The sequence below is a fragment of the Oryx dammah genome, unplaced genomic scaffold, assembly GCF_014754425.2.
Source record: "Oryx dammah isolate SB20612 unplaced genomic scaffold, SCBI_Odam_1.1 HiC_scaffold_17, whole genome shotgun sequence".
Taxonomy (NCBI): domain Eukaryota; kingdom Metazoa; phylum Chordata; class Mammalia; order Artiodactyla; family Bovidae; genus Oryx; species Oryx dammah.
In genome coordinates, this window is record NW_024070201.1 from 78,766,358 (window position 1) to 78,791,631 (window position 25,274).

Below are 25,274 nucleotides of genomic sequence, written 5' to 3' on the forward strand. Positions count from 1 at the left end.
TGGGATTCTCCAGGCAAGAGTACTGGAGTGGGCTGCCATTCCCTCTCCACCTGTGATCCATACTTCACTGATAATGGCATGCTGTCCACTTTCCTGACCTAATAAATGCTCATTCCGCTATACTGCCCCAGAAAATTACAGAGATGGAATAGAGCACAGTGGTGACGGACGACACGCTTGGCCTGGAAGGGATCCCAGGAATAGGAGAAGACCAATGACAGTTTTTATTCCTCTGATCTGGACACCTCATCTCACACCCTGTGGAAAGTCAGGTCTCAACACCCTTTACAATGCCTTGGATGAAGGATGGTGCCCAAGCAGGAATTTGTGGTCATGCTATGATGCTGGGAGTGGCTGAATAATCAGTCACTTTGCCCTGGGAAGATTTGAACCAAGGGAGCAGAGGGAAAATTATTCTCCATAAGGCAATAGAGGAAAAGGGTTACGAGCTCGAACTCTCAGGCCAGAATCTCCTGGATTTGGATCTTACATCAATCTCTTACTAGACTTTGGACATGTCAGTTAATGACCCTGAGCCCTCAGTTTCCTCATCTTTACAAAGAGCTTGTAACCATTGAAGGGCTGTGTGTATGTGTGTGTGCCCTCAGTCACTCAGTCATGTCTGACTCTCTGTGACCCCATGGACGGTAGCCCGCCAGCCTCCTCTGTCCATAGGATTCTCCAGGCAAGAACACTGGAGTGGGCTGCCATGCCTTCCTCCAGGGGATCTTCCTGATTCAGGATTGAAGGGATAATGCAACCATTAAATAAAAGAAGACTTGTACAGTGCTTAGTCCCACCCCGGAGCACTGTGAAGGATCGGCAAGTATTACTAAATTGTCCTAGGTCATAAGAGGAAAGAGCAGTCCTTGGAGGGTGGAGACCGACACACGCAGACGAGGATGGCCGCGGCATCAGTGTCCCGGCCCGCCCCACCTTGCCAGCGATCGGCTTCTGGCAGGAGGCACACTGGCCCTTGGGCACTGTGGCAATTCCCAGGCTCTGCAAGCCCTGCTCCAAGCCCCCCAGCATGGAGTCCAGGGAGGCCTCTCGTTCCTGCTTGTCGGATACGGGTTTCTTGCCGGCATCTGCTTTCGCTGTAACCTGTACCAAGAAGAGAACCACAAAGAGAGTTATCCTCTGGCATCTTCTGCACTGCCTCTTAGTCTTTCCCTGAACTTCCTCCAAGGCGCTGGAAGAATCGAGCATTGCAACACCGAAAAAAAAAAAGATGCTTTCATCTCCCTTTCATTCTAAGTTCCTCAGGCTGAATGAACTCTGACTAGTCTTCCTGTTTGCAGATTTCTTCTGGCAGTTGGAAACTGAACGTAGGAAGATGGCACCTTATCTCGTATGATGACCGCAGGTCAACAATGCATCTTCTTATTCATTTATGTTGCGGTGCTTATTGGGCAGCTGGTTTGGGCCACTCACTGCTCTAGGCTCGTGGTGCAGAGAATTCTCAAGACTAACCTAGTGTCTGCCCTCATGGAATTTATTTTCTCTGAGTAACAGACGGTAAGCAATTAAAGAAATAATAGATGTCAGGTTAGAGATACGAATTATATATTGAGACAAAAGACAGACAGTGGGATGGTGAGGAAGAATGGATTCAGATGAGGGCAATCAGAGAAGGCTAAGGAGCTGATACCTGAGCAGATATTTGAGTGATTTACTGAGACACAGAAATATTGACAATTGTGAGAACAGCATTTTATAGGGAAGGAAGGCCCAGAGGAATGAGATAGTCTGACACATAAAAAGTAAAAAGAGATCAGTAGGGCTAGAACAGAGGGATTGAGGATGAGTGAGGCAGGAGAAAACAATGGAAAAAGAGGCAATGATCACACAGAGCCCGCAGGATAAAGCTTTGGTTTTATTAATAAAGATAAATAATTGTTATTATTTAATAAAGCTCCAGTTTTATTCCAAGGGTGATGGAACCATTAGGGCACTTCAAGCATGAGAGGGAAAGAATCTGATTCACAAGATCCCTGGGGTAGCTGAGTGAGGAATTAATTAGGTGTGGACAAAGCAAGAGGAATCAGAGGCGCTCGTTAGGCAGGAGACTTTCAAAACAGCTGGGATCAGAGATGACTTGGGCCAGTGATGGTGGAAAAGGTGGTCAGAGGTGGTCAGATAAAACTTGGTGATGGGTTGGATTTATTAAAGAGAAACTCCAATGCAGCTGTGATAAAACATTCAAAGGGAAGACTTCAAACGACAGAACAGTTGCCCAACTCGTCTCTCTCAACTCCCCTCTCTCAACTCCCCGTTTCCAGAGTACCGCAACTTCCGGGCCAGAGGGCTGCAGCGCTTCTCCACGGCCTCCGGCGCTGAAGTGGCAGCATCAGATGGACGCTGCGGCTCCCATCCATGCCCCCACTTCACCTTTCCAAGTTCACCTTTGATTACTCAGTAAAAAGCCCCCATTGTGTAAAGCCAGCCAGGCTCCCAGCAGTCTCCCGAGAGAGTGATCTGTTCCCCTTTGCTTTCAGGCCTCTGCCTGGGACCACCTCCCACTATCTCACTAAAAATGCTCGTTTCCCTTCGAGAAAGTATCATTTGACACATTTCCTTCCTTTCCTATTAGATAACGTTAGGAGGTTCGGGTTCTAAAGGTCAACATCGAAAAGGCCTGAAAGTAACTAAGCAAAAACACAGCAATGTGTCTGTGTCTATATATACAATTACATCTATTTGCTGGTATATTTCAGAGTGCTTCTGGAAGGATTATGTGAAAAACAGAAAACACTGAATACCTCCAGGGGGCAGAACTGGATGGCTGGGAATACTTCACTGTACACTGTTGTGCTCTGGATTTTTGTATAGTGTAAAGGTATGGCTAATTCAAAACACAAACATAAATTTTTAAATGTAAATAAACTAAGACACACGATAAATCAATTTTAAACCATCACACAATTAAAACTGCTAATGTAGTTTTTTTTTTTCTCCTAGTATTTTCAGATATGGGCTTCCCTGGTGGCTCAGTGGTAAAGAATCCGCCTGCTGCTTCAGGAGATGCAGGTCCCATTCTGGAGTCGGGAAGATCCCCTGGAGAAGGAAATAGCAACCCACTCCAGTATTCTTGCCTGGAAAATCCCAAGGACAAAGGCTCCTGGTGGGCTATAGTCCATGGGGTTGTAAAACAGTTGGCATGATTTAGCAACTAAACAACAATTTTCAGATATACAGTGCGATGAGGAATGCACTCAGCTTTATTGTAAATACTAAAAAAAACTTGTTTCTAATATTTATTCATTGTCTCTCTAATAATATGCATTATTCATAATGCATCAGAAACAGCACTGGAAAGCCAAAGGTGAGCCACAGAGATGATTCCTGCCCTTCAAATCACACACATTTTTATACACTGCCTTGAAATTACTTCATAGTCACTTCAAGTGTGCATATCAAATACCCGAACCAATTCAGAATGGTTGGATTCTCTACCTTAAGAATTCTAGTTCAATATTCTGTGATAACCTAAATGGGAAAAGAATTTGAAAAAGGATGTGTGTGTGTACATAACTGAATCACTTTGCTGTGCACCTGAAATCACCCCTTTGTTGGTCAACTATGGTGGTGGCAGTGGTTTAGTCGCTCAGTCGTGTCCAACTCTTGCGACCCCGTGGACTGCAGCCCGCCAGGCTCCTGTGCCCATGGGATCCTCCAGGCAAGAATACTGCAGTGGGTTCTTCCCGATGCAGGGATCAAACCCAGGTCTCCCACACTGCAGGCATATCTTTACCAACTGAGCCACCAGGGAAGCCCAGAGACTAGACCAAGAGGGGTGGGTTTTCTCTCAGTAAGAGTTTAGGACTCATCCTTCCTTCCAAAGTCACGCTTGCTCTCCCTTGCTATGCTCCAGCTTGCCATGGGTCTCCTCTGTCTAACTCAGGGAGGTCTCTTTAACAGCCCTTCCACACTTTATCCAGCTTTAGTGCAAACAGTCTATCTTTTAGTCTAATGTCACCTAGTCTTATGTCTCATTTTATCAAGCACACTCCAAGCCCCTTGAAATCAGAACCTGTATCACAGTCTTTTATATCCAGATAAGACGTCTAAAAAAACCCAACACAAATAAACTTATATACAAAACAGAAATAAACCCATAGACTAAAAAAAAAAAGTATGGTCACCAAGAGGGTAAAAGGCTTCCCAGGTGGCGCTAATGACAAAGAACTGCCTGCCAAGGCAGAAAACGTAAGAGATGAGGGTTCGATCCCTGGGTCGGGAAGATCCCTGGAGGAGGAAATGACAACCACTCCAGTCTTCTGGCCTGGAGAATCCCGTGGACAGAGGAGCCTGGTGGGCTACGGTCCATGGAGTCGCAGAGAGTCGGACATGACTGAAGCTGCTTAGCACATTTGGGGGTAAAGGGTGGGAGGGATAAGTTAGGAGTTTGGGATTACCATGGACACATTACTGTACATAAAACATAACCAGCAGGGACCTACCACTGCACAGCACAGGGAACCGTACTCAGTAGTTTGCAATAACCTCTAACAGAAAAAGGTCAGATAGAGATATACATGGAGACACAGAAGTGAATCGTTCTGCTGAACACTGGAAACAAACCCAACACAGCCACCCTCCAGGGAGCTCATCCACTGAGCCAATTGAGTCCGGCAGGACCAGTAAGGACTTGGGAGAGTTTCTGAAGCGGGAGGCAGGGCGGGGGTCCCCAGCGAGAAGGCCTGCGGGCTGCGTCACAGGGCTGGGCCCACCTGGTGCTGCATCTCACACAGCTGGGCCATCAGCTCATCCAACTGTGAGGCTGCTGAGGTTTTAGAAGCTGGTGGCGATTCCTTTGGGTCTCGAATCTCACTGTAAGGAGGAAAGAAAAAAATCAGACGAACACACCAAAACTCAAATAAGCATTAGACCGTGCCTAAAATACCAGAAAATGCAGTTTTAACTATTAGCCCTGTGCATCGTGCTAAGTCGCTTCAGTCGTCTCCGACTCTTTGCGACCCCAGGGACTGTAGCCCGCCAGGCTCCTCTCTCCGTGGGATTCTCCAGGCAAGAACACTGGAGTGGGCTGCCATTTCCTTTTCCCAGGGATCTTCCCGACCCAGGGATTGAACCTGCTCCTCCTATGTCTCCTGCATTGGCAGGTGGGTTCTTTCCCACCGTGCCACCTGGTTAGACCCACTAACCCCTTAGATATGACTAAGACTAGACCAATTCAGCAATTTTACTTACGAGACTCTATCCTACAGAAAAATTGGACATATCTATGAAGATACATGCACCAAGACACTCCTTGAAACACAAAAGCAGTATAGTTTTATGAGCAAATTAAAACTAAATGGAGATACAGTCAAATAAATTATGGTCCACCCACACTATAAAATACCCTGTGGCTGCTAAAAAAAAAATGTCAACAGATTTATATGAACTAAGGAAGACTTCTAATTTATACTGCTAACTTAAAAAAACAAGGCCCAGAACAACATGAAAACTATCCTTCCATTGACATCATTTTAGAAACACGGATACATAAGTCTGAAGCTGCACACACAAAGATCTGTAAGAAGACAGACCAGACAGCAACCTGTTGAGCTGGCAAGTAGGTGGTGGGAGGAGAGATGCTGCTGGAGGTGGTCTCAGGTTACCCTGGATATATTCAGTTTGTCTGACTTTTTTTGGTTTGCGTTGGGCTGTGCTGTGAGCCTTGTGGAATCTTAGTTCTGTGACCAGGGACTGAACCTGGGCCCGGCAGTGAAAGCACGGAGTCCTAAGCACTGGACAGCCAGGGAATTCTCTACTTTGATTTCTTTTTTAAAGACTATTTTTCAGAGCAGTTTTAGGTATATACACAAGAGTAAACAGAAGATACCTCTTTGACTTTTTACATATGTGAGTTCATAAAATAATTGTGTGTATGAAGTTATATTTTCAAAACAAAGGTCAGCTATACTAGGAAAGAGACACTGACAGAAACAGATGAGACGGCAGGAGCGGCAGGCTGGGCCTCAACAGTGCGGCTCTCACGTACGTGTGTAGCGTAGATGCACACGCGCGTTCATCAACTGTGATTCCATTAAATAACTTTCAGGATACTACATTAATATAGTCACAATATTGCGATTCCTATGAAAAATTATGTTCGATATAAAATGAGCAATGTTGAATGTAGAACATTTTAAAACTGAAGAGGAATACAAAGAAAAAAATAAAAGCACACATTCTCTTCCTTTTGAGAGGCAATAGCATATTGAAAGCAGAGACATTACTTTGCCGACTAAGGTCCGTCTAGTCAAGGCTATGGTTTCTCCTGTGGCCATGTAAGGATGTGAGAGTTGGACTGTGAAGAAAGCTGAGTGTTGAAGAATTGATGCTTTTGAACTGTGGTGTTGGAGAAGACTCTTGAGAGTCCCTTGGACTGCGAGGAGATCCAACCAGTCCATCCTAAAGGAGATCAACCCTGGGATTTCTTTGGAAGGAATGATGCTAAAGCTGAAACTGCAGTACTTTGGCCACCTCATGGGAAGAGTTGACTCATTGGCAAAGACTCTGATGCTGGGAGGGATTGGGGGCAGGAGGAGAAGGGGACGACAGAGGATGAGATGGCTGGATGGCATCACCGACTCGATGGATGTGAGTCTGAGTGAACTCCGGGAGCTGGTGATGAACAGGGAGGCCTGGCGTGCTGCGATTCATGGGGTCACAGAGTCGGACACGACTGAGCGACTGAACTGAACTGAACACCGTAGACACGATGGCTTATGTTTTTACACTCTTCTATGATTGTGTATGATTTTAGGAAATTTGAATATTACTGGTTTTCTTCATGTAAACATTCTTCAAGTTAACATTTTTCCATCCCCTAATTCACATCCTTATCCATCCTTTGCAACCATAAGAGTTAACAATTATTGAATGTGTATATAACCCTGCTGCTGCTGCTGCTAAGTCGCTTCAGTCGTGTCCGACTCTGTGCAACCTCATAGACAGCAGCCCACCAGGCTCCCCCGTCCCTGGGATTCTCCAGGCAAGAACATTGGAGTGGGTTGCCATTTCCTTCTCCAATGCATGAAAGTAAAAAAGTGAAAGTGAAGTCGCTTAGTCCTGTCCAACTCTTAGCAACCCCATGGACTGCAGCCTACCAGGCTCCTCCATCCATGGGTTTTCCAGGCAAGAGCACTGGAGTGGGGTGCCATTGCCTTTTCCGGTATATAACAGTAGGCCCTCTGTAAAGGGTTTTGCATGGGTTCTCTTTAAATCCTCACAAAAACAATAAGAGGTAAGTAGTACTACCATTTGGAGAAGGAAAGGGCAACCCACTCCAGTGTTCTTGCCTGGAGAATCCCAGGGACGGGGGAGCCTGGTGGGCTGCCGTCTCTGGGGTGGCACAGAGTCAGACACGACTGAGGCGACTTAGCAGCAGCAGCAGTACTACCCCCAGATGAAGAAACTAGGGCCTACGGACATTAAAACCTTTGCTCTACCCTACACAAAAGGCAAATAACAGAGTTTGGGCCTGCAGACTGCTACGCTTGTGTTCTCTATCACTAAATTATCTTTTGAAAGATGTATAAAGGCTATACAGTTTTCAAACGCATAATGTGCTAGAATCTGTTAAACCGACCATTTATTGTTAGACACCTAGATTGTTTCTGATTTTCACGGTTGTAGTCAACACTGCTAAATGAATGTTTGATACCTTCACTTCCACAGAGTACATTCTGAGAAGTGGAATTACGGGGTGATACAAGTAACGGAATCTGGAGTAGTGTTTGTCATCAAGTTAATCAAGAAGCTTAGCTAACAACCCACCAGACTATGTGCGTGTGTGTGAGAGAGGGACACACACACAAAGCCATAAAGTCAAATATTCTAAATCATTCACTAAATGTGTTTCATACATGACAACAAACACCTTACTATTTTACTTATTTTATGTATTTATCAACTAGGGAAAAAGTAGAAGAAAGACGGACATCTTCCTCTCAACAAAAAAAGACCATCTCTTGGGTACAACATGTCCTGCTCCTGGCTCACGAACGTTTGAACATCTAACAACAAGGATAATGTAGGAGGAAAGTGGATCTTTTCTTAAAAGACTTTGTCCTTTAGGTACAATATGGCTTCCTGCCAGACACAAATTTGGGTTTGATTTTCTTTTTTTGGAGGCGGGTAGTTAATCGAAGAACAAAAATGGTCAGGTATGCAAGTGACGGATTTAGTCCTTGGAGGTTTCCAACAAAGTGCAAAGGAGCTCTGTCTCTCACACAACTCTTTTCAGTCTTAATCCCTCAGGAACTGCTGCCACAGGCACGTACTTAGGAATACAATAGGTGGCAGGACTGAACACCTCTCTGCTGTGTCCCAGCATAGAAAAAATGCAGCGTCTCACGTGGCCCTGTATAATCCAAAAACCTGTTCATCCCACAGATGGGCATTCTTGTTCTTAGTGAAAGGACTCTCACTGGTTTGTTCCCCCCACCCTGTTTTTTTGGCTGTGCTGTGTAGCAGGCAGAATCCTAGTCCTCCAACCAGGGATCAGCGCCGTGCCCCTGCCCTGGGAGGGCAAGCCCTACTGCCTGCCACGGGAGGCCCTCTCACTAGTTCCTAACTAGGCGCCTAGTGCAGTGTAGAAGGAAAGAGAGATCGTTGTCATAATACGCTAGGAGTAACTGAGTCAACAGTATCAACTTCTAAATAAGAAACGAAAGACCTCTTGAATTGTCGATGGTGACTTCACTACAGGAAACGCTCCTGAAAAGAGAGAAACCCTCAAATCAGAGCTCCTTTGATTTCTCCTTCCATCTCTAAGATGATGCATGCTTGCTAAGTCGCTTCAGTCGTGTCTGACTCTCTGTGATCCCAGGGACTGTAACCCACCCCTACCCCAGGCTCCTCTGTTCATGGGATTCTCCAGGCAAGAATATTGGAGTGGGTGGCCAAGCCCTTCTCCAGGGGATCCTCCCAACCCAGGGACTGAACCTGTGTCTCTTAGTCTCCTGCACTGGCAGGCGGCTTCTTTACCATGGATGCCACGTCATAAAAGTACGTAAGTAGGCCATCAGTAACAACTTCATTATGCAGAGGTCTTAACAATACCAATAAGGGTGTCAGGATGGCCAAGTGGTCTAAGGTACCAGATATGTTGTATAGCACAGGGAGCTCAGCTCGGTGCTCTGTGATGATTGAGAGGGGTGGGCTGGAGTGGGGAAGGGTCAAGAGGGAGGAGACATGTGTATACATAGAGCCAACTCACGTTGTTGTTCAGCAGAAACAAACACAACTTTGTAAAGCAACTATCCTCCAATTAAAAAAAAAATCCTATGATAAACCATAAAAAAAAATAAAAGTTGAGTTCAAGACTTACCAAGTGAAGGGCTTTATTTTTTCCTCTATTTATTCCTCTGCAATATGTTTATGAAGTGTCCTTCCCTATTCTTAACTAAAATTATTTTGGGTCATATAAAAGATACATTTCTAAAAACCATCATATTGTTATATCCACACCTGGTACTACTGAACATACTTTCAAGGTTGAAAGTAATGTTTGGTTAATGTAAGCAAGTCAAAGGCAATGGTGGAAACAGCATGCAGGAATCTTGCTTCTGTGTCTCACGCTGAATCTGTACATGGAAGCCTTGCGAGCTCTGAATTTTATCAGCCTCGGGTTTGGATCAGCCTGTTACATATTGACTAGGTCACCTGGATTTCATATCACTCTCCCACACAGAACGACACGGTGAGTATCGTTCAGTCGTGGTATTTGCATCGATTGAGATCTGCTCAGGAAAATACAAAGACTGAGAGTAAGCAGAAGGAATTTAATTCAGCCATTTAATTACATGGGTGATGGAGAGCTCAGACGCAAACAGGGAACACTGAGGGAACCCAGAGATCAGGTTCAGCAAGAAGCCATTAGGTCAAAGGCACAAAACGAAGAGGCAAAGTTACCAGACCCCAGGAGCCCAGGTTCCCAGGCAGAGGAGGGAATCAGAAGCCATAGGAGATACAACTGCTGTCAGAGACACTGGAGAGAGAGAGACTGGGCGAGCACATGCCCTAACCGTCCTTGCCTTGCACCCCTCTCCCCCAGCACCCCCACCCGCCCGGCCCAGTCTCCCCACAGCGCCTTCCATTGTTTGCAGCCGGTGGGAGCCTACGGACCCTGGAGCCGGTAAAACCTGACCCTCAGGGTCAGCTCTCCTGGCCCAAAGATCTGTGTGTGTGTGTGTGAGTCACTCAGTCGGGTCCGACTCTTTGTGACCGCATGGACTGTAGCCTTGCAGGCTCCGCTGCCCATGGATTCTCCAGGCAAGAACAGTGGAGTGCACTGCCATTTCCTTCTCCCCAGAGATCAGTACTCCAGAGGAAAGGCGCCCGGGAGTTAGGATGCCACTCGGTCAGCGGGTCACGAGGCCAGACACACAGCAAAGTGGCCGCCGGCCGGGCTGGGTTTCATACAGGTATCCTTGTGTTTACTAGCGTTTCAAGTCTTGGTTTCCTCAATATAAAAAAATATGAAATATTAACTGAGAAGCTACAGCGTAGCACGTACTTCATGTTTTGCTATTTTTTTCTTTTTACAAAGGAGAGAGATGGGAAGGCCTAAGGGGCACACCCAGCAGGCAGCTCCCTAGGACTGGAATAAGCTGGCGATACGTATGAGTGAGTTGGCTTCACTCTCACATGAACAGAAAGCCCGCTAAAATGGGAAGCTGTGCCAAGGCTTCAAAAGAGAGCACAGGCCCTCCTTGTATCTTTGTGCCACGTGTGCGTTACTGCTTGCAATGCTGAAACCACGTTAATGGGGTGTAGTTTTCTTCACCAAGCGTGAAGCTTTAGCATTTACATTTTAAACCCTCTGATTTGTTTCCCAGAATGCTGTCTGATTTTTTTTTTTTTAATTTCTAGTTATAACTGAAGAGAGAACAGAAACAGTGGCCCTTTAATTTTTTAGATCGTCAAACTCTGCCTTGGCCAGAAGAGATCATTTAGTAAGTAGAATCTGCAGCAATATGTAACTTTTATTAAAAGGAAATCCCTCCACCGCTAAATAAATGTTGAGTAACCCTGAAAATTCACTGGAAGGATTGCTACTGAAGCTGAAGCTCCAATACTTTGGCCACCTGATGCAAGGAGCTGGCTAACTGGAAAAGACCCTGCTGCTGGGAAAGATTGAAGGCAAAGGAGAAGGGGGCGACAGAGGATGAGATGGTTGGATGGCATCACCGACTCAACGGACATGAATTTGAGCAAACTCTGGGAGACAGTGAAGGACAGAGGAGCCTGGCGTGCTGTAGTCCACAGGGTTGCAGAGAGTCAGATACAATGTAGCAATAGAACAGAAACAGCATATATTCATCAATCTGCCATGGAAACCCACTGTCTTAGTTCAGCCCTGATCCTAGCTCTGACTCTGTCAGCATCTTGCTGACATTTCTGTGGCTGTTTTCTCTTTTGTGAACTGAAGGACGGTATCTGGAATAGCTGGGTCAAAGCACCTGCGGTAACTCGGGCTGTTTACATTTTGTCAGGGGGTAAAGGAAACAACAGCGTCCACCCGCGCAGACGAGTAGATGACCTGTCCAGAAGCCAGGCTCCCTGAGAAACTGCCACGTGTCAGCTGGCAGAATTCCACCGCTGCTCACAGACCATGGAATGAGGGGAGGGAAACACAAATGCTAGTAACAAACACTTGAGCAAAGCGAATGACGGCCCGAGCCTCCTTAATTTGTAAAATATTTAATTAAAAAGAAAAATACCTGTAGACGTCGGGTCCCTGGATTTCGGTAGTATACACAAGCTGCACCTGAGACATGCAAGTGACAGAGAAGAATAAAGAATGAATTTCTCATTATTTGAATGTTGGATAAACAACAAAGTCCTACTGTAAAGCACAGGGAGCTCTATTCAATATCCTGTGATAAACCATACTGGCAAAGAATATGAAAGAGAAATAGATAATACATATATATATATGTGTGTGTATATGATAACTGAATCCCTTTGCTGCACATCAGGAATTAACACAACATTGTAGATCAACTATGCTAAGTCACTTCAGTCGTGTCCGACTCTGTGCGACCCCAGAGACGGCAGCCCACCAGGCTCCCCCGTCCCTGGGATTCTCCAGGCAAGAACACTGGAGTGGGTTGCCATTTCCTTCTCCAATGCATGAAAGTGAAAAGTGAAAGTGAAGTGGCTCAGTCGTATCCGACTCTTAGCGACCCCATGGACTGCAGCCCACCAGGCTCCTCCGCCCATGGGGTTTTCCAGGCAAGAGCACTGGAGTGGGGTGCCATTGCCTTCTCTGAGATCAACTATGCTTCAGTAAATTTTTTAGTAAAAGATAAATTTAAAAAGCATACTAGTACTTACCCACAGCCAGAGTTAGAAGATGTCTGGAGCTTCTAAAGGGGATTGATAACTAGCATATGTCAAATCTTTGACAAGGCAGACCAGTAGCAGCCATCCCATAGAGAAAGGCCAAATTCTCAGCACAGTAGCTGGCTTGTGAACAAATACAGGGACCACCCCACCCGCCCCGCCCGCAAAGCACTGAAACTGAGACGTCACCCCTCTCAGAAAAGAACCACAAAACAGCATGAGTCAGGGTGAAGCCCCTTGAACCAGACAGGATGCAGTCAGGGGAGAGTATAACGCGGTTCAAGTTAAGGCACCGGAAGAAATAAAGAGTGACTCTAAAGGATAACTGACCCGCAGTTTATTTCATGAGCAAATATTTATTGAGTGCCCGTCAGGTGTGAGCGCTAAGGGATCCAGGAGTCAAAAAACAAAAAAGAATAGAAATTGTTCCTGAGCCTTATGTTGGTGAGAGATAATAAATTAATATGTAAAAAAATAATAAGCATTAATGATGGGTAGGAGATGAGAAAGGGGCTTCCCTGACGGTTCACTGCTAAAGAATCAGCTGCCGAAGTGGGGCATGCAGGTGTGACCCCGGGGTCAGGAAGTTCCCCTGGAGAAGGAAATGGCAGTATTCTGCCGTTTAAGGATATTAAGGATACTCTATTAAGGGTACTCGGGCCATCATTTGCTTTGCTCAAGTATTCTTGCCTGGGAGATCCCAAGGACGGAGGAGCCTGGTGGGGGCTATAGTCCATGGGGTCACAAAGAGTCAGACGCCCCTTAGAGACTAACAACAAGAAAGGAGATGAGAAAAGGGGGAGGGATGGCGTTCATCGATATGTTGATTGGGGAAGGAGCGCTTGGGCAAGGCCTTAAGGGAATGAGGACAGCGTACAGGTCTCACCGGCCCCACGGTCGAGCACCTGCGGAGCAGAGACGAGCGCGGCCTGAGCAGAGCGCACCAGTGAGGCAAGAACCGAGTCAGGGCCCAGTTCATGCAGGTCGGCGACCACGCACTTTACTATTCAGACTGGGACACCTTTGAGAGTGACGTGAGGTGGAAGTCGCTCAGTACTGTCCAGCTCTTTGTGACTCCGTGGACTCTACAGTCCATGGAATTCTCCAGGCCAGAACACCGGAGTGGGTAGCCTTTCCCTTCTCCAGGGGATCTTCCCAACCCAGGGATCCAACCCAGGTCTCCTGCATGGCAGGTGGATTCTGTACCAGCTGACTCACTCCTGGCGAGTGAAAGAGAGTACTGAAAACAACTAATATTACATTAATTTTTAAAACGTGTATTTATGGACCAATATTTTTATTTTATCATATTGGTGGACCTATCAACTAATTCTACTCAAAATAAAATTTTCTAGAACATTTTAAAATGACACATAGCTATGAACATGAAAGCAAAAAATTTTATATTTTTTATATTGATTACTTGAGCATTTTAAAATGGCACAGGTAAATATTTTGAGATATACGTATGCATATCTTAATTGGCTACTTAGCCATTGTTGTCTTTAACATCGTGATGCTAAAATTTGTCTGAAAAAATGCCTTTTTTCAACATGATCTTATTTACTTTTACACTTTTTATTAAATTGCAGTCTTCTGTGAAGCTGTGTTTTACGGTTAGTATATCTGAAATTGTTGACACTGTTTCTCCATGCTGCTGCTGCTAAGTCGCTTCAGTCGTGTCCGACTCTGTGTGACCCCATAGACAGCAGCCCACCAGGCTCCCCCGTCCCTGGGATTCTCCAGGCAAGAACACTGGAGTGGGGTGCCATTTCCTTCTCCAATGCATGAAAGTAAAAAGTGAAAGTGAGGTTGCTTAGTTGTGTCTGACTCTTATCGACCCCATGGACTGCAGGCCACCAGGCTCCTCTGTCCATGGGATTTTCCAGGCAAGAGTACTGGAGTGGGGTGCCATTGCCTTCTCTGGTTTCTCCATGGCCCATAATAATTTTAATTGAGAAGATACTCCCTGTCTAGATGGTGATGAACCTTTAAGTTTGGAGCAGATTCTGCTGAGTGGAAGATATTTTCAATCCTATTTTTTATATTAAAATGTGTAAATATTTCAGCTCCAATATTTTCACACGTGTGGTATTTCTGCCTCCATCCAGCACAACTTTCTTCGATATTTTTACAAGACAGAGCTCTTAAATGGTGCCTTCTAATATTTCATCAAATGTAGATACTGCAAAATCATAGGCCTTCACAATTGCATCCCATTCTGATGGGAATATAAATTTATTCAACTAAAATCAGGAGGTCCATCAAGGTTGAGATGTTTCCAAAACATGATTTTCAAGTTAGGTCATTAAAATGTTTAAGGGCTCATCTTTTGATTGGTTCATTTCCTCCCAGGCTTTTGTAAGGAGAAATCTGAGCTACTTCCTTTTTGCAAACTTTGTTGCACATAATTGCAACTTGTTTAAAAACTTCAAAAGCTGAATTTTCATGCTACACGCATTAAATAATCTGATTAAATATTTCCAACTGATTTTGCACATAACATGGCCTCCATTGAGATTGCTTTACAAAGTGACTTTTCAGAGGCTCAGACATTTCTAAAACCCAGTTGATGGCAGGCAATGAATAGAGAAAATATATACAACCATGCTAATATATATTTTTAGATTCAACAACAGCTTCTGTCACAAAAGTTTTGTAGATGATATATATATATATAAACATATATACACACGCACACCCTGATTGTGTGTGTGTGCACGTGTGATAAGTCGCTCAGGCATGTCTGACTCTTTGTGACCCCACGGACTATAGCTCACCAGGCTCCTCTGTCCTTGTGATTTCTCAGGCAAGAATACTGGAATGGGTTGCCATTTCCTTCTCCACTGATTGTGTGTATATATATACATATATATATAGAGAGAGAGACTTTGTAAATTTTAACGACAGTTTCTATTCTGATTGGTAGAATACAGAAGCTTATTTGAATGCAGTCATGAATTTTGTGCACATCACGACCAGTTCCAACTACCTATCTGCTCCACACAGTGGCTTTGCCAGTAGGCTGTGCTCCGTCAAACTTTGTGTTAGCATCACCACCCTCTCCAAACAACATTGATCTCCATCGTTGAACTTTTCAACTAAATTTACAATGGCATTAGCAATATCAGATGTTTCATTTTAGACAGAAGAATAAACTTCTAAGTACTTTTCCGAGGTCCTTTGAATGAGCTGTAACAATTAAACCAATTTGGAACTAAAGTTTCTAATTGAGGCCTCTAACTGATTTAATCTGACATTATCTGGTGGCTTGCAAAAAGAGTCAATTAATTATCACTAGTTCACTTTAGTTACAAGCACAAGAAAACTTAGAATTGAAAATGAGCAAAATTAACTGAGGAGAGTCATTTCATCCGTATGGAAGGTGTGTATCACAACGGCGTGTAAACATACCTCCTGCAGCTTCACGTTGAATTGTCATCTGGCACGTTCTTCTTAAGTATTAACTTTTCAAAACCAAAACTACACGTTTAATTGTCTCAAGAAAGTTGAGGATCGGACTCCCCTGGTGGTCCAGTGGTTAAGAACCTGCCTGCCAAGCAGGGAACGCGGGTTCAATCCTTGGACAAATACTGAGCCCAGGCGCCCCAATCTTGAAGCCTGCACTCCCTACAGCCCATGTTCCCTGTCGAGAGAAAGCCCCCCGAAACTAGAAAAAAACCAACACGCAGCAATGAAGACCCAGCACAACCAATAAATAAATCATAAAGCTTTTTTAAAAAGAAGAGATGATGATGAGTGTGTATTCTGCACAAAGTATTTATTCAACTTTGTTAATATTTACCATCCAACATGGGGGTGGGGAGTAGAAATATCATTGTCAGTTCGAAAACCAGAAGACACAAACATTATGAAGAAACATCAAGATCTACTTCAAAAGTGACTATTAGCATAAATAGATCCCACTTAGGGGGCAGATGCTTAACCGCTGGACCTCCAGAGTCTCAAACATCAACTTTATTGAGACAGTTAAACGTGTAGTTTTGGTTTCAGTTTGGATTTGAGCCAAATGCTGCTGGAAATGTTCATTACAGAATTTAAAAGCATTACCAAATAATAAAACTAACATCTTTAATATACAGTGACAAAACTGCTCTAACAAGAACATTTAGATCACACTGTACCCTGTGGCAAGAGTGCTCAGCCTCTGTTTCTTCAGCAAGATGTGTATGACCTTAAGCCACAGTTTCCTGTATTTCTCTCTGACCCCGAGGAGATTCTCTGCATCTCACAGATCGTCTCACGGACCACAGCAGGGCACAAGAGGTGCTATGACAAGTGGCCAGCAGGGGAAAAAAATACCTCATCATTTTTCTTGCCACCACTTAAAACCAGAGGAGTCGGCTGCCACTGACTGCTGTGCTTGAGCTCTAGCTGTAACAGCCAGCACCCTGAGTATCACCCTTCAAAGGGTGCTGCCAGTTAGATTTTATCTTAACAGGATCAGGAAATGAGAGACTAGTCATCGTCATTAGTCATCTCTTAGATCCTAGACCTCCCTTGTAGCTCAGTTGGTGAAGAATTCACCTACAGTGCAGGAGACTCAGGCTCAATCCCTGGGTCGGGAAGATCCCCTGGAGGAGGAAATGGCAACCCACTCCAGTGCTCTTGCCTGGAGCATCCCATGGACAGAGGAGCCTGGTGGGCTACAGTCCGTGGGGTTGCCAAGAGTCGATCATGACTTAGCGACTAAACCACACCTATTAGATCCAGCTATAATTAAAGTGAACATTCCAAAAACAAAGATCGTGGCATTCGGTCCCATCATTTCATTGCAAATAGATGGGAAAAAAGTGGAAACAGTGACAGATTTTGTTTTCTTGGGCTCCAAAATCACTGTGGACAATGACTGCAGCCATGAAATTAAGAGACCCTTGCTCCTTGGAAGAAAAGCTATGACAAACCTAAACAGTGAATTAAAAAGCAGAGACACCGTTTTGCTGATAAAGGTCCATATAGTCAAAGCTAAGGTTTTTTCCGTAGTCATGTACAGATGTGAGAGGTGGACCACAAAGAAGGCTAAGTGCTGAACAATTGATGCTTTTGAATTGTGCTGCTGGAGAAGACTCTTGAGAGTCCCTTGGACAGCAAGGAGATCCATCCAGTCCATCCTAAAGGAAATCAGTCATGAATATTCACTGGAAGGACTGATGCTGAAGCTGAAACTCCAATACTTTGGCCACCTGATGAGAAGAGCTGACTCATTTGAAAAGACCCTGATGCTGGGAAAGATTGAGGGCAGGAGGAGAAGGGGATGACAGAGGATGAGATGGTTGGATGGCATCACCAACTCGATGGACGTGAGTTTGAGCAAGCTCCAGGAGATGGTGAATAGGGAAGCCTGGCGTGCTGCAGTTCATGGGGTTGCAAAGGGTCAGACAGAACTGAGCGACTGATCAACAGCAATAATAAAATAAGAACTCTGTTTACTGCACATGTGTTTTATATACTACAGGAGACTGTGAGAGAAGCCAGAAGAACCAACTCGGGGTTTATAATCCATGCCGGTTTACTTTAAAGCTAATACTAATTTTAAAAATTTCACCCCCAAAATGGAAAATCTGGGGTAAAAGGTAAAGTCAGTAATAGGATGTCAAGAAAATAAGGAAAAGCCCAGGTTCTTCCAAGTGAACCAAGACATATGGTCAGTGTAAAGACTGTGGCTTTTTACTGCAAATGAGATGAGAATTCATCACGGGGTTCTGAGTAGGAGAATGAGGTGATCTGATTTAAGTTTTACAGGATTATCCTGACTGCCATTTGGAGAAGAAATTGCAGGGGGGCAGGTTAGGGGGCCAGTTAGTAGTCTATGGCTATACCTCACAGTGAGAACAAAGACAATGGCTCCCTAGAAAAGAGAGAAACGTGTATCCTGAAAGCTGCACAAGCATAGCTGAAAGGAAGAGCAGTTAAAGAGGAAGCCTTCCCACAGGCTCAGATTTCAAGTCTGTGCTACTGGTGATTTCCTATAGTGTACAAGGATGGGTCAGAATATCATAGTTCAGGGACTTCCCTGTGGTACAGTGCTTAAGACCCGCTCTCCCAATGCAGGAGGTTCAGGTTTAATCCCTGGTCGGGAAACTAAGATCCCACATGCAGAACAGTGTGGCCAAAAAGAAAAGAAAAAATCATCGTTCAGAAACACCAGATATGAAAAGCATCTTCTTAATTCCTCCTATACTAATCCATTCTCACCAAGTAAGCTTCTAATTATAAAGTAGATGCATGTAGACATATCCATAGGAAAGGATATATATCAACAAATGTTATTCGTATCTGTCCTACTTGATCCTTTACATTCTAACCAGAAGTTAATAAACTGGATTTCTGGGGAGGTTAATTCATAGTCTTTCCTGAGTGTAGTTTTCTTGGTTTGGTTCCCCAGAGCTTCCTCACCTCTGGATATACTAATAATTGAATTTCCTAATATATTCAGCAGAAAAGAAGAGCCAGAAAGTGAATACCCTAAAGAAGCCATCCTGAGAAGATTTAGCTAAACTGTCACCTGGCCTTGCCCAGGTGATCTCTGGTCTGACTGAGTGACATTCCAATCAAACTGCAACATGCCTTCTGATACCCAGATGGTGATAGCAGAATATCCCAAGTGAGTTACACAATACTCTACCAGCTCCAGGCCCTCATAAGAAAAAAACAGTTTCCAAAGACTTATTCTTCTGTGATGCTTTTCTCAGTGCTCCTTCTCTTTCCAAAAACAACCATCTTTATCATTAAAAAAATTTTTTTTTTAATTTTTAAGGAGAAGGTTTTTTCTCTCTCTTGAATATGTGATTCTCCTTTTAACATAATTTTATTTGAGATACAATTAATTTTCAGAAATGCACTCAAATATTTGAGGTACTTCAATAAATGAAAACTTACCGGAAAGGGATTCGAGTCATCAGGAATGGAAGGGACCTTTGAAGTCTCAGCAAGGTTACTCTCCTTTCTGGAATGCTGATACAGGGCAGGAGACGCTGCCTTGGAGTATTCATCACTTTCCTGGAGGGTAGAGTATTCCAGTTCCTCTAACAAGGCATCTATATCAAAAGATACAAGGGAATCATGATATGGCCATGCACATCTTCTAGAATAATTATCCTCTTGAGTATCCCCACTATGCTGCCATTTATCTCCTTCTTCTCTTAGGTTAAGAGTTAAATCTAAACTTAAACATTCTCCTTTACTCCTTATTTGACTTCAAGAATATGGTCTATTTTACCAGGATATGTTTACTGGCCTCTGCATACTGTAGCCTATTTCTTATTTCTGACCGCTGGATTCAATCACATGGTCTCACTCTAGAGTTTGACTTTTTCTATTGCTCCATATTCATTTTTATCATTGAGAGTGGATCACCCAGGAAGATCTCCAATTAGAGAATTGTAAATGGGGACATCCCTGGGTGTTCAGTGGCTCAGACCCCGCACTCCCAGGGCAGGGGTACTGATTTCAACCCCTGGTCGGGGAACTAGATCCCACACGGTGCACTGAAGATCAAAGACTCCACGTGCGCAGCTAAGACTTGGCACAGCCAGGGAAAGCAGTAAACTTAAAATTACTTAGTTTTGATTGGAGGATAATTGCTTTACAGTACTGTGTTGGTTTCTGTCATATAGCAGCATGAATCAGCCGCAGGTATACACATGGCCCCCGCTGGAACCTCCTTCCCGCCTCCCTCCCCGCCCCACCCCGCTAGCTTGTCTCAGAGCAGTGGATCTGAGCTCCCTGTGTCTTACAGCGAATTTCTGCTGGCCACCTAATGTCACACATGCTAATGTAGACGCTGCAATGCCGCTCTCAGTTCCTCCCAGCGTCTCCACCCCCCGCTGTGTCCACAGCACGTTCTCTAAGTCTGCATCTCCCGCTGCCCTGCAAACAGGCTCATCAGAGCCATCTTTCTAGATCCCGTATACATGCGCTAATATTCGATGCCTATCTCCCTCTTTCTGACTTACTACGCTCCGTATAATAGACCCTAGGTGTAAATGCTACATGTTTTCCTATCAGAAAAATATAAGCAATTATTTTACAGTTTTCCCAAACGTATCAGTACAGTAAAACTGATTCTTAATCCTGATGGGTTTTTTTCCCTTATATCCCCAGCATGTAACAAAATTCTCAAGGTATTGGCACTCTGTCTTTTAAAAGTGTGGGGAGAAAAATGGATTGATTGGAAACATACTGCAAAATCGAACAAGCTGCTGCAGTCCAAACAGCTGAGATTTGTTTCTTTTGTAGTTTTCTTAGGAGAAACCAACGGACTTTCTTGTATAAGTATTACACTATCAACTTTCTGTTTTCAGGAAATTAATAGTAATAATTAATAAAATTAACACAGGACATACATGTATATTATTCATATAAATATAAATATAATATAATATAATATATGATGTGATATATAATAGCTGTATATTTATATATTAGTCATCCTAATACTTTGAGTCAAGTGATAGCATTGTCCTTATTTTGTAGATTAAGAAAGAGAAAAATATCTTGTGTAGGGTCACGCTGCTCCTGAGCGCCGGCTGATGGCTCGGAGGGTAAAGAATCCTCCTGCCAGTGCGGGAGCTGCCGGAGCTGCAGCTCCAATCCCTGGGTCGGGAAGAGCCTCTGGAGTAGGAAGTGCCAACCTGGTGCAGTACTCTCGCCTGGAGAGTCCCACGGACAGAGGAGCCTGGCGGGCTGTCGTCTAAGGGGTCACGCAGAGTCAGACACGACTGAAGCGACTTAGCAGCAGCAAGGATCTATCTAAAGTCTTCAGATGGGGAAAATGAACTTTACAGGTCGTTAAAAAATGATTTCATTTCCGATGTTGGGGGATGGGTATTTCTTAATGGCATAAGAAAAGGTCTGATCATTTTTTTAACAAATGAAATCTTCTGCAGATCTTTCTCAAGCATCTGTCTCACAAATATATTGAATTGTATGCACCATTTTGGAGACAAACAAAATGAGCTAAACTCCTCAGGGCTAATGATCCTTCAACAAATAAACTTCAGTGGAAAAGAAGAGACAGAGGGGGACCAATAGGTTAAAAAAGATTCAAGAGATTTATAACTGATTCAGTGGATGAATCTTAAATAAACAAGCAAGAACCACCAAAAAAGAATTAGAACAGTGACTGAAAATTCAATAAGTAGTAAGCACTGTTAATGTATTTCAGGTGTGACAAGGATACTTGATAATATTGTAGTTTCTGTCAATATTTTAGATGTGATAATGGTCTCTCATGACATTCAGTTCAGTTCAGTCGCTCAGTCGTGTCTGACTCTTTGCGACCCCATGAATTGCAGCACTCCAGGCCTCCCTGTCCATTCGGAATTACTATTAAGAATTTTATGGATATGATATTAGAGTTACTTGCATAATGATATATATACGTTTATAGATGAAATCACAACAATGCCTGAAATTACTTTAAAATGATCTAGGAGTAGAAGGAATGGGTGGATGTATAAATGAAGTAAGATTGACCAAGAGTTGTTAACTGTTTAAGGTGACTCAGGGGTACATCAGATTTAAGTATTTTTTTTCCTCTTGTAAATTGTAAAATTCTCTACAATAAAGGTTTTTTCTTAAATTTTTAAAGAAAACTAAGGTAGAAATAGAAAATAAAACTTTTTCTCTCAGACTGAATGCCAAATTTCTGAGTTCCATATTTTTATTCTGTAGCCCTCTATTAAGATACAGCTTCTTTCTTTTCTATTTCGTAAGCTTTACTGCAAACAGAAGTCATGGTTCCTCTCGGATTCAAAATAAAAAGCATTTGCAATAAAGATGAGGGGAGAGAGAGGGGAGTTCAGGATGGGGAACACACGTACACCCACTACAATATTGTAAAGTAATTAGCCTCCAATTAAAATAAATTTTAAAAAAAGATGAGGGGAGAGGGACGACCCTCTACAAGAGAAGCAAACCATCCCTCTAAAAGTAGGTTACCCTTACAAGCACCAGCTAACCAGAGTTACTAAAACTCCTTTCAGTCATGTGTTAACAGCCCTTTCTCTTCCTGTTTCCTATGTGTATACATATCACCAACACTCTGAGATTATCTTGCCTTTTGGCCAGATTCTGTAATTTGAAGATGACTAATTTCAGAGCATGAGATGGTTGGATGGCATCACCAACTCAATGGACATGAGTTTGAGCAAACTCCGGGAGTTAGTGATGGACAGGGAGGCCTGGCGTGCTGCAGTCCTTGGGGCCGCAATGAATTGGACACAACTGAGTGACTGAACTGAACTGAACTGAATTTCAAATGTATGACAAATAAGGGATTATGGCTGCAGGGTTGGGGGTATCAGATTGAAAACTCTACCATCCATTTTTATAGCCCTTTGTCTGAGGAAATCAAGCAATGTCAACATTTACAGGAGAAGAATTAAGGGAGGGCTCTCGAGTGTCTCCGTGGATTGTAATGACTTCGTTCAGAGCTGCAGTTTGCTCCTGGCTCCCCCGTAAGTGGCACCCTCCCATAATGAGGGTTTGGGTGAGATCTCCCGAGTGGACATAAACCACCCACCTTGGGCAGCAATGCCGCCAAGAGGAAACCCTGGCCCACTGGGCTGACTCGTCCTCCCCACTGCTTCCCCACATGGGAGGAGACAGACCCACCCCACGTCTTTCAGGCGGACGTTGAGCTGCCGACAGTCTGAAGAAGGTAATGGCCCGGTGCGGTGCGGCCGCCCAGCTGACATGCATGACCGCGGCCTCCAGGCCATCTGGTAGTTTCTGTATTTCGGGACCAAACTCCTCTGCCCTTCATCCCGCTGAGGAAATGTAAGACTGCCCCAGTCTATTTTTTTTACATCTTCTAATTGCCTGGGTTGTCCTACTGGCTGGAACACCAGGGCCAACAGGCTTCTAAAAGAACAGCTTGTCACTTAATCAGGCTTTGGTTTAGTCACTTAGTCAGGCGTTCCTATGCGTGACGCTGAACAAGTTATTTTGTTTTTCTGATTCCTTATTTGAAAAAAAAAGACGTGGATAACACCTATTTCAGAGGGTTGTTTGGAACACTGACATGATTAACATATACAAAAATGTAGAGTTTCAGCTTAAGTCACTGAATGAGGATTAGTTCCCTTTCCAATTACGACATGAAAGCCATCTCTCTCTCTCTTTAGTCGCTCAGTCATGTCTGACTCTTGCCACCCCGTGGACTGTAGCCTGCCAGGCTCCTCTGTCCATGGGATTCTCCAGGCAAGAATACTGGAGTGGGTTCCCATTTTCTTCTCCATGAAAGCATGGCGTATCCCTAAAAAAGCAGAGCTGGATTCGGGTGGAACTCAGCCAAAAACATGAATCTCTCCAACACTCACACAGGATAAGAATTAGGATTCTACCCCAAGTTCAAAATATATTCTACTCCACGTATTAAAATAGACTTTACTTTCAAAATAGTTCACATGTTAATATTAAATACCCTTTTCCTTTCCATTAACATCGCTTCCCGTCTGTAATTTGCCTTCCTTCCTTCCTCTACCCCTCTAGCTCTCAAAACACGTTTAAAAAAGACAACATGCGAGATTTTTCTTGTTGCTGTCATTTGCACTTCTGACGTACAACCACCCAAGACACCGTGGAATTATACAGCTTGGACACTGGGTAAAGTTTAGTGACTCAGCGTTTGTAAGCATGATGGCAACAAAAATTGGCAAAGGATATGGCATGAGTCCCGAGAACGACAAGCCTGACGGCACACCCAAGGTCTGAAATCAGGGATCTCTCTGAGCAATGCGGCCCACAGCTTCAGCGCTGGTTGCAGTTGCTTTGGAGTGGAAGGAGGTGTCATATTTGCAGGCCAGGGTCATCTGCTCCTTCAGCGCTGCTCTCAGTAAAAAGCTTAGCAATGAAAGCCCTGGAGTAACAGTGCTGTGTCTTCTTAATACTCAACCATGGAACAAGTGGAAAACTCTGGCCTTTCTCCACCCTTTGCGGATCTCTCATTCTCATACTTCTAGTCCGTTTCTTCTCCTTGTAACACCCTTTACCCAGTCCCCCCTATTTCTTTTCCTCCCCAAATCACATCTCTGAACTTACCGACTCTGTAGCCTGACTATGATCTCCTGCAGCCCCCCAAGGAGCAAAAACGCTCCTAACAAAATCACAATTTCAAGCACAACTCAGTTCGAAAGTATTTGTGCAGAGTTTACTCTGTGGTTAGTACCAAATTCTTTGCCTATTGTGCCTCTAAAAACAGCGAACCCATAGTTCCCCAAAATAACATAGTTCCTCATGCTTCACTCTTGGTTGGCCTGAGGTCAGGAAAGCAGTGAAAAGAAAATCTTCCAACACTGTCCTCCATCTGGCTAGAAGTACACCCCACCACCCATGGAGAGGGCACCCGAGTCTTCAGTCCCTTCGAGTTGCTCCTCCAAGAAGCTCCTCACTCACCCAGCTCTTCCATCGTCTCGCACCCGAGATGCCCTGGTGCCAGGCACAGGTTGTAGAGCACTGCAAGTGCTGGAGAAGAGCACCGCAAAGGGACTGAACGAGCCAGCGTGAAGCAGCCTCTAGAACCCTTTTTTGGTTCCTGTATTTGCTTAGCACTTCCTCTCTCCCACTTCTGAGTTATTTCCCTGGTAGCTCAGAGGTTAAAGCATCTGTCCGCAATGTGGGAGACCTGGGTTCGATCCCTGGGTCGGGAAGATCCCCTGGAGAAGGAAATAGCACCCCACTCCAGTATTCTTGCCTGGAGACTCCCATGGACAGAGGGGCCTGGTGGGCTACACAGTACACGGGTCCCGACTGAGCGACCTCACTTTCACTTTCCTGTCTTTTGATGAGTTGTTTTTTTTTCTAAGTCAGAGTTTTTTTTTCTAAGTCAGAGTTTTAAAAAATGAGACATAGAAAGACAGGTTGTTGGATTAGAGTTCTGGTTGTGC

At 44.2% G+C, this 25,274-nt stretch overlaps 1 protein-coding gene across 1 annotated transcript in view; it reads right to left on the reverse strand.

Moving 5' to 3' along the window:
* LPXN (leupaxin) overlaps positions 1–25,011 on the reverse strand; it is a 39,339-nt gene extending 14,328 nt beyond the window's left edge. The window contains exons 1-5 of the mRNA XM_040259435.1: positions 24,784–25,011; positions 19,264–19,421; positions 11,739–11,785; positions 4,734–4,833; positions 937–1,104 (exon numbers count right to left, since the gene is read on the reverse strand). Coding sequence (XP_040115369.1) covers positions 937–1,104; positions 4,734–4,833; positions 11,739–11,785; positions 19,264–19,421; positions 24,784–24,796 — 486 coding nt within the window. The 5' untranslated portion in view covers positions 24,797–25,011. The remainder of the gene's footprint in view (positions 1–936; positions 1,105–4,733; positions 4,834–11,738; positions 11,786–19,263; positions 19,422–24,783) is intronic.
* Between the last annotated feature and the right edge of the window lie 263 nt (positions 25,012–25,274).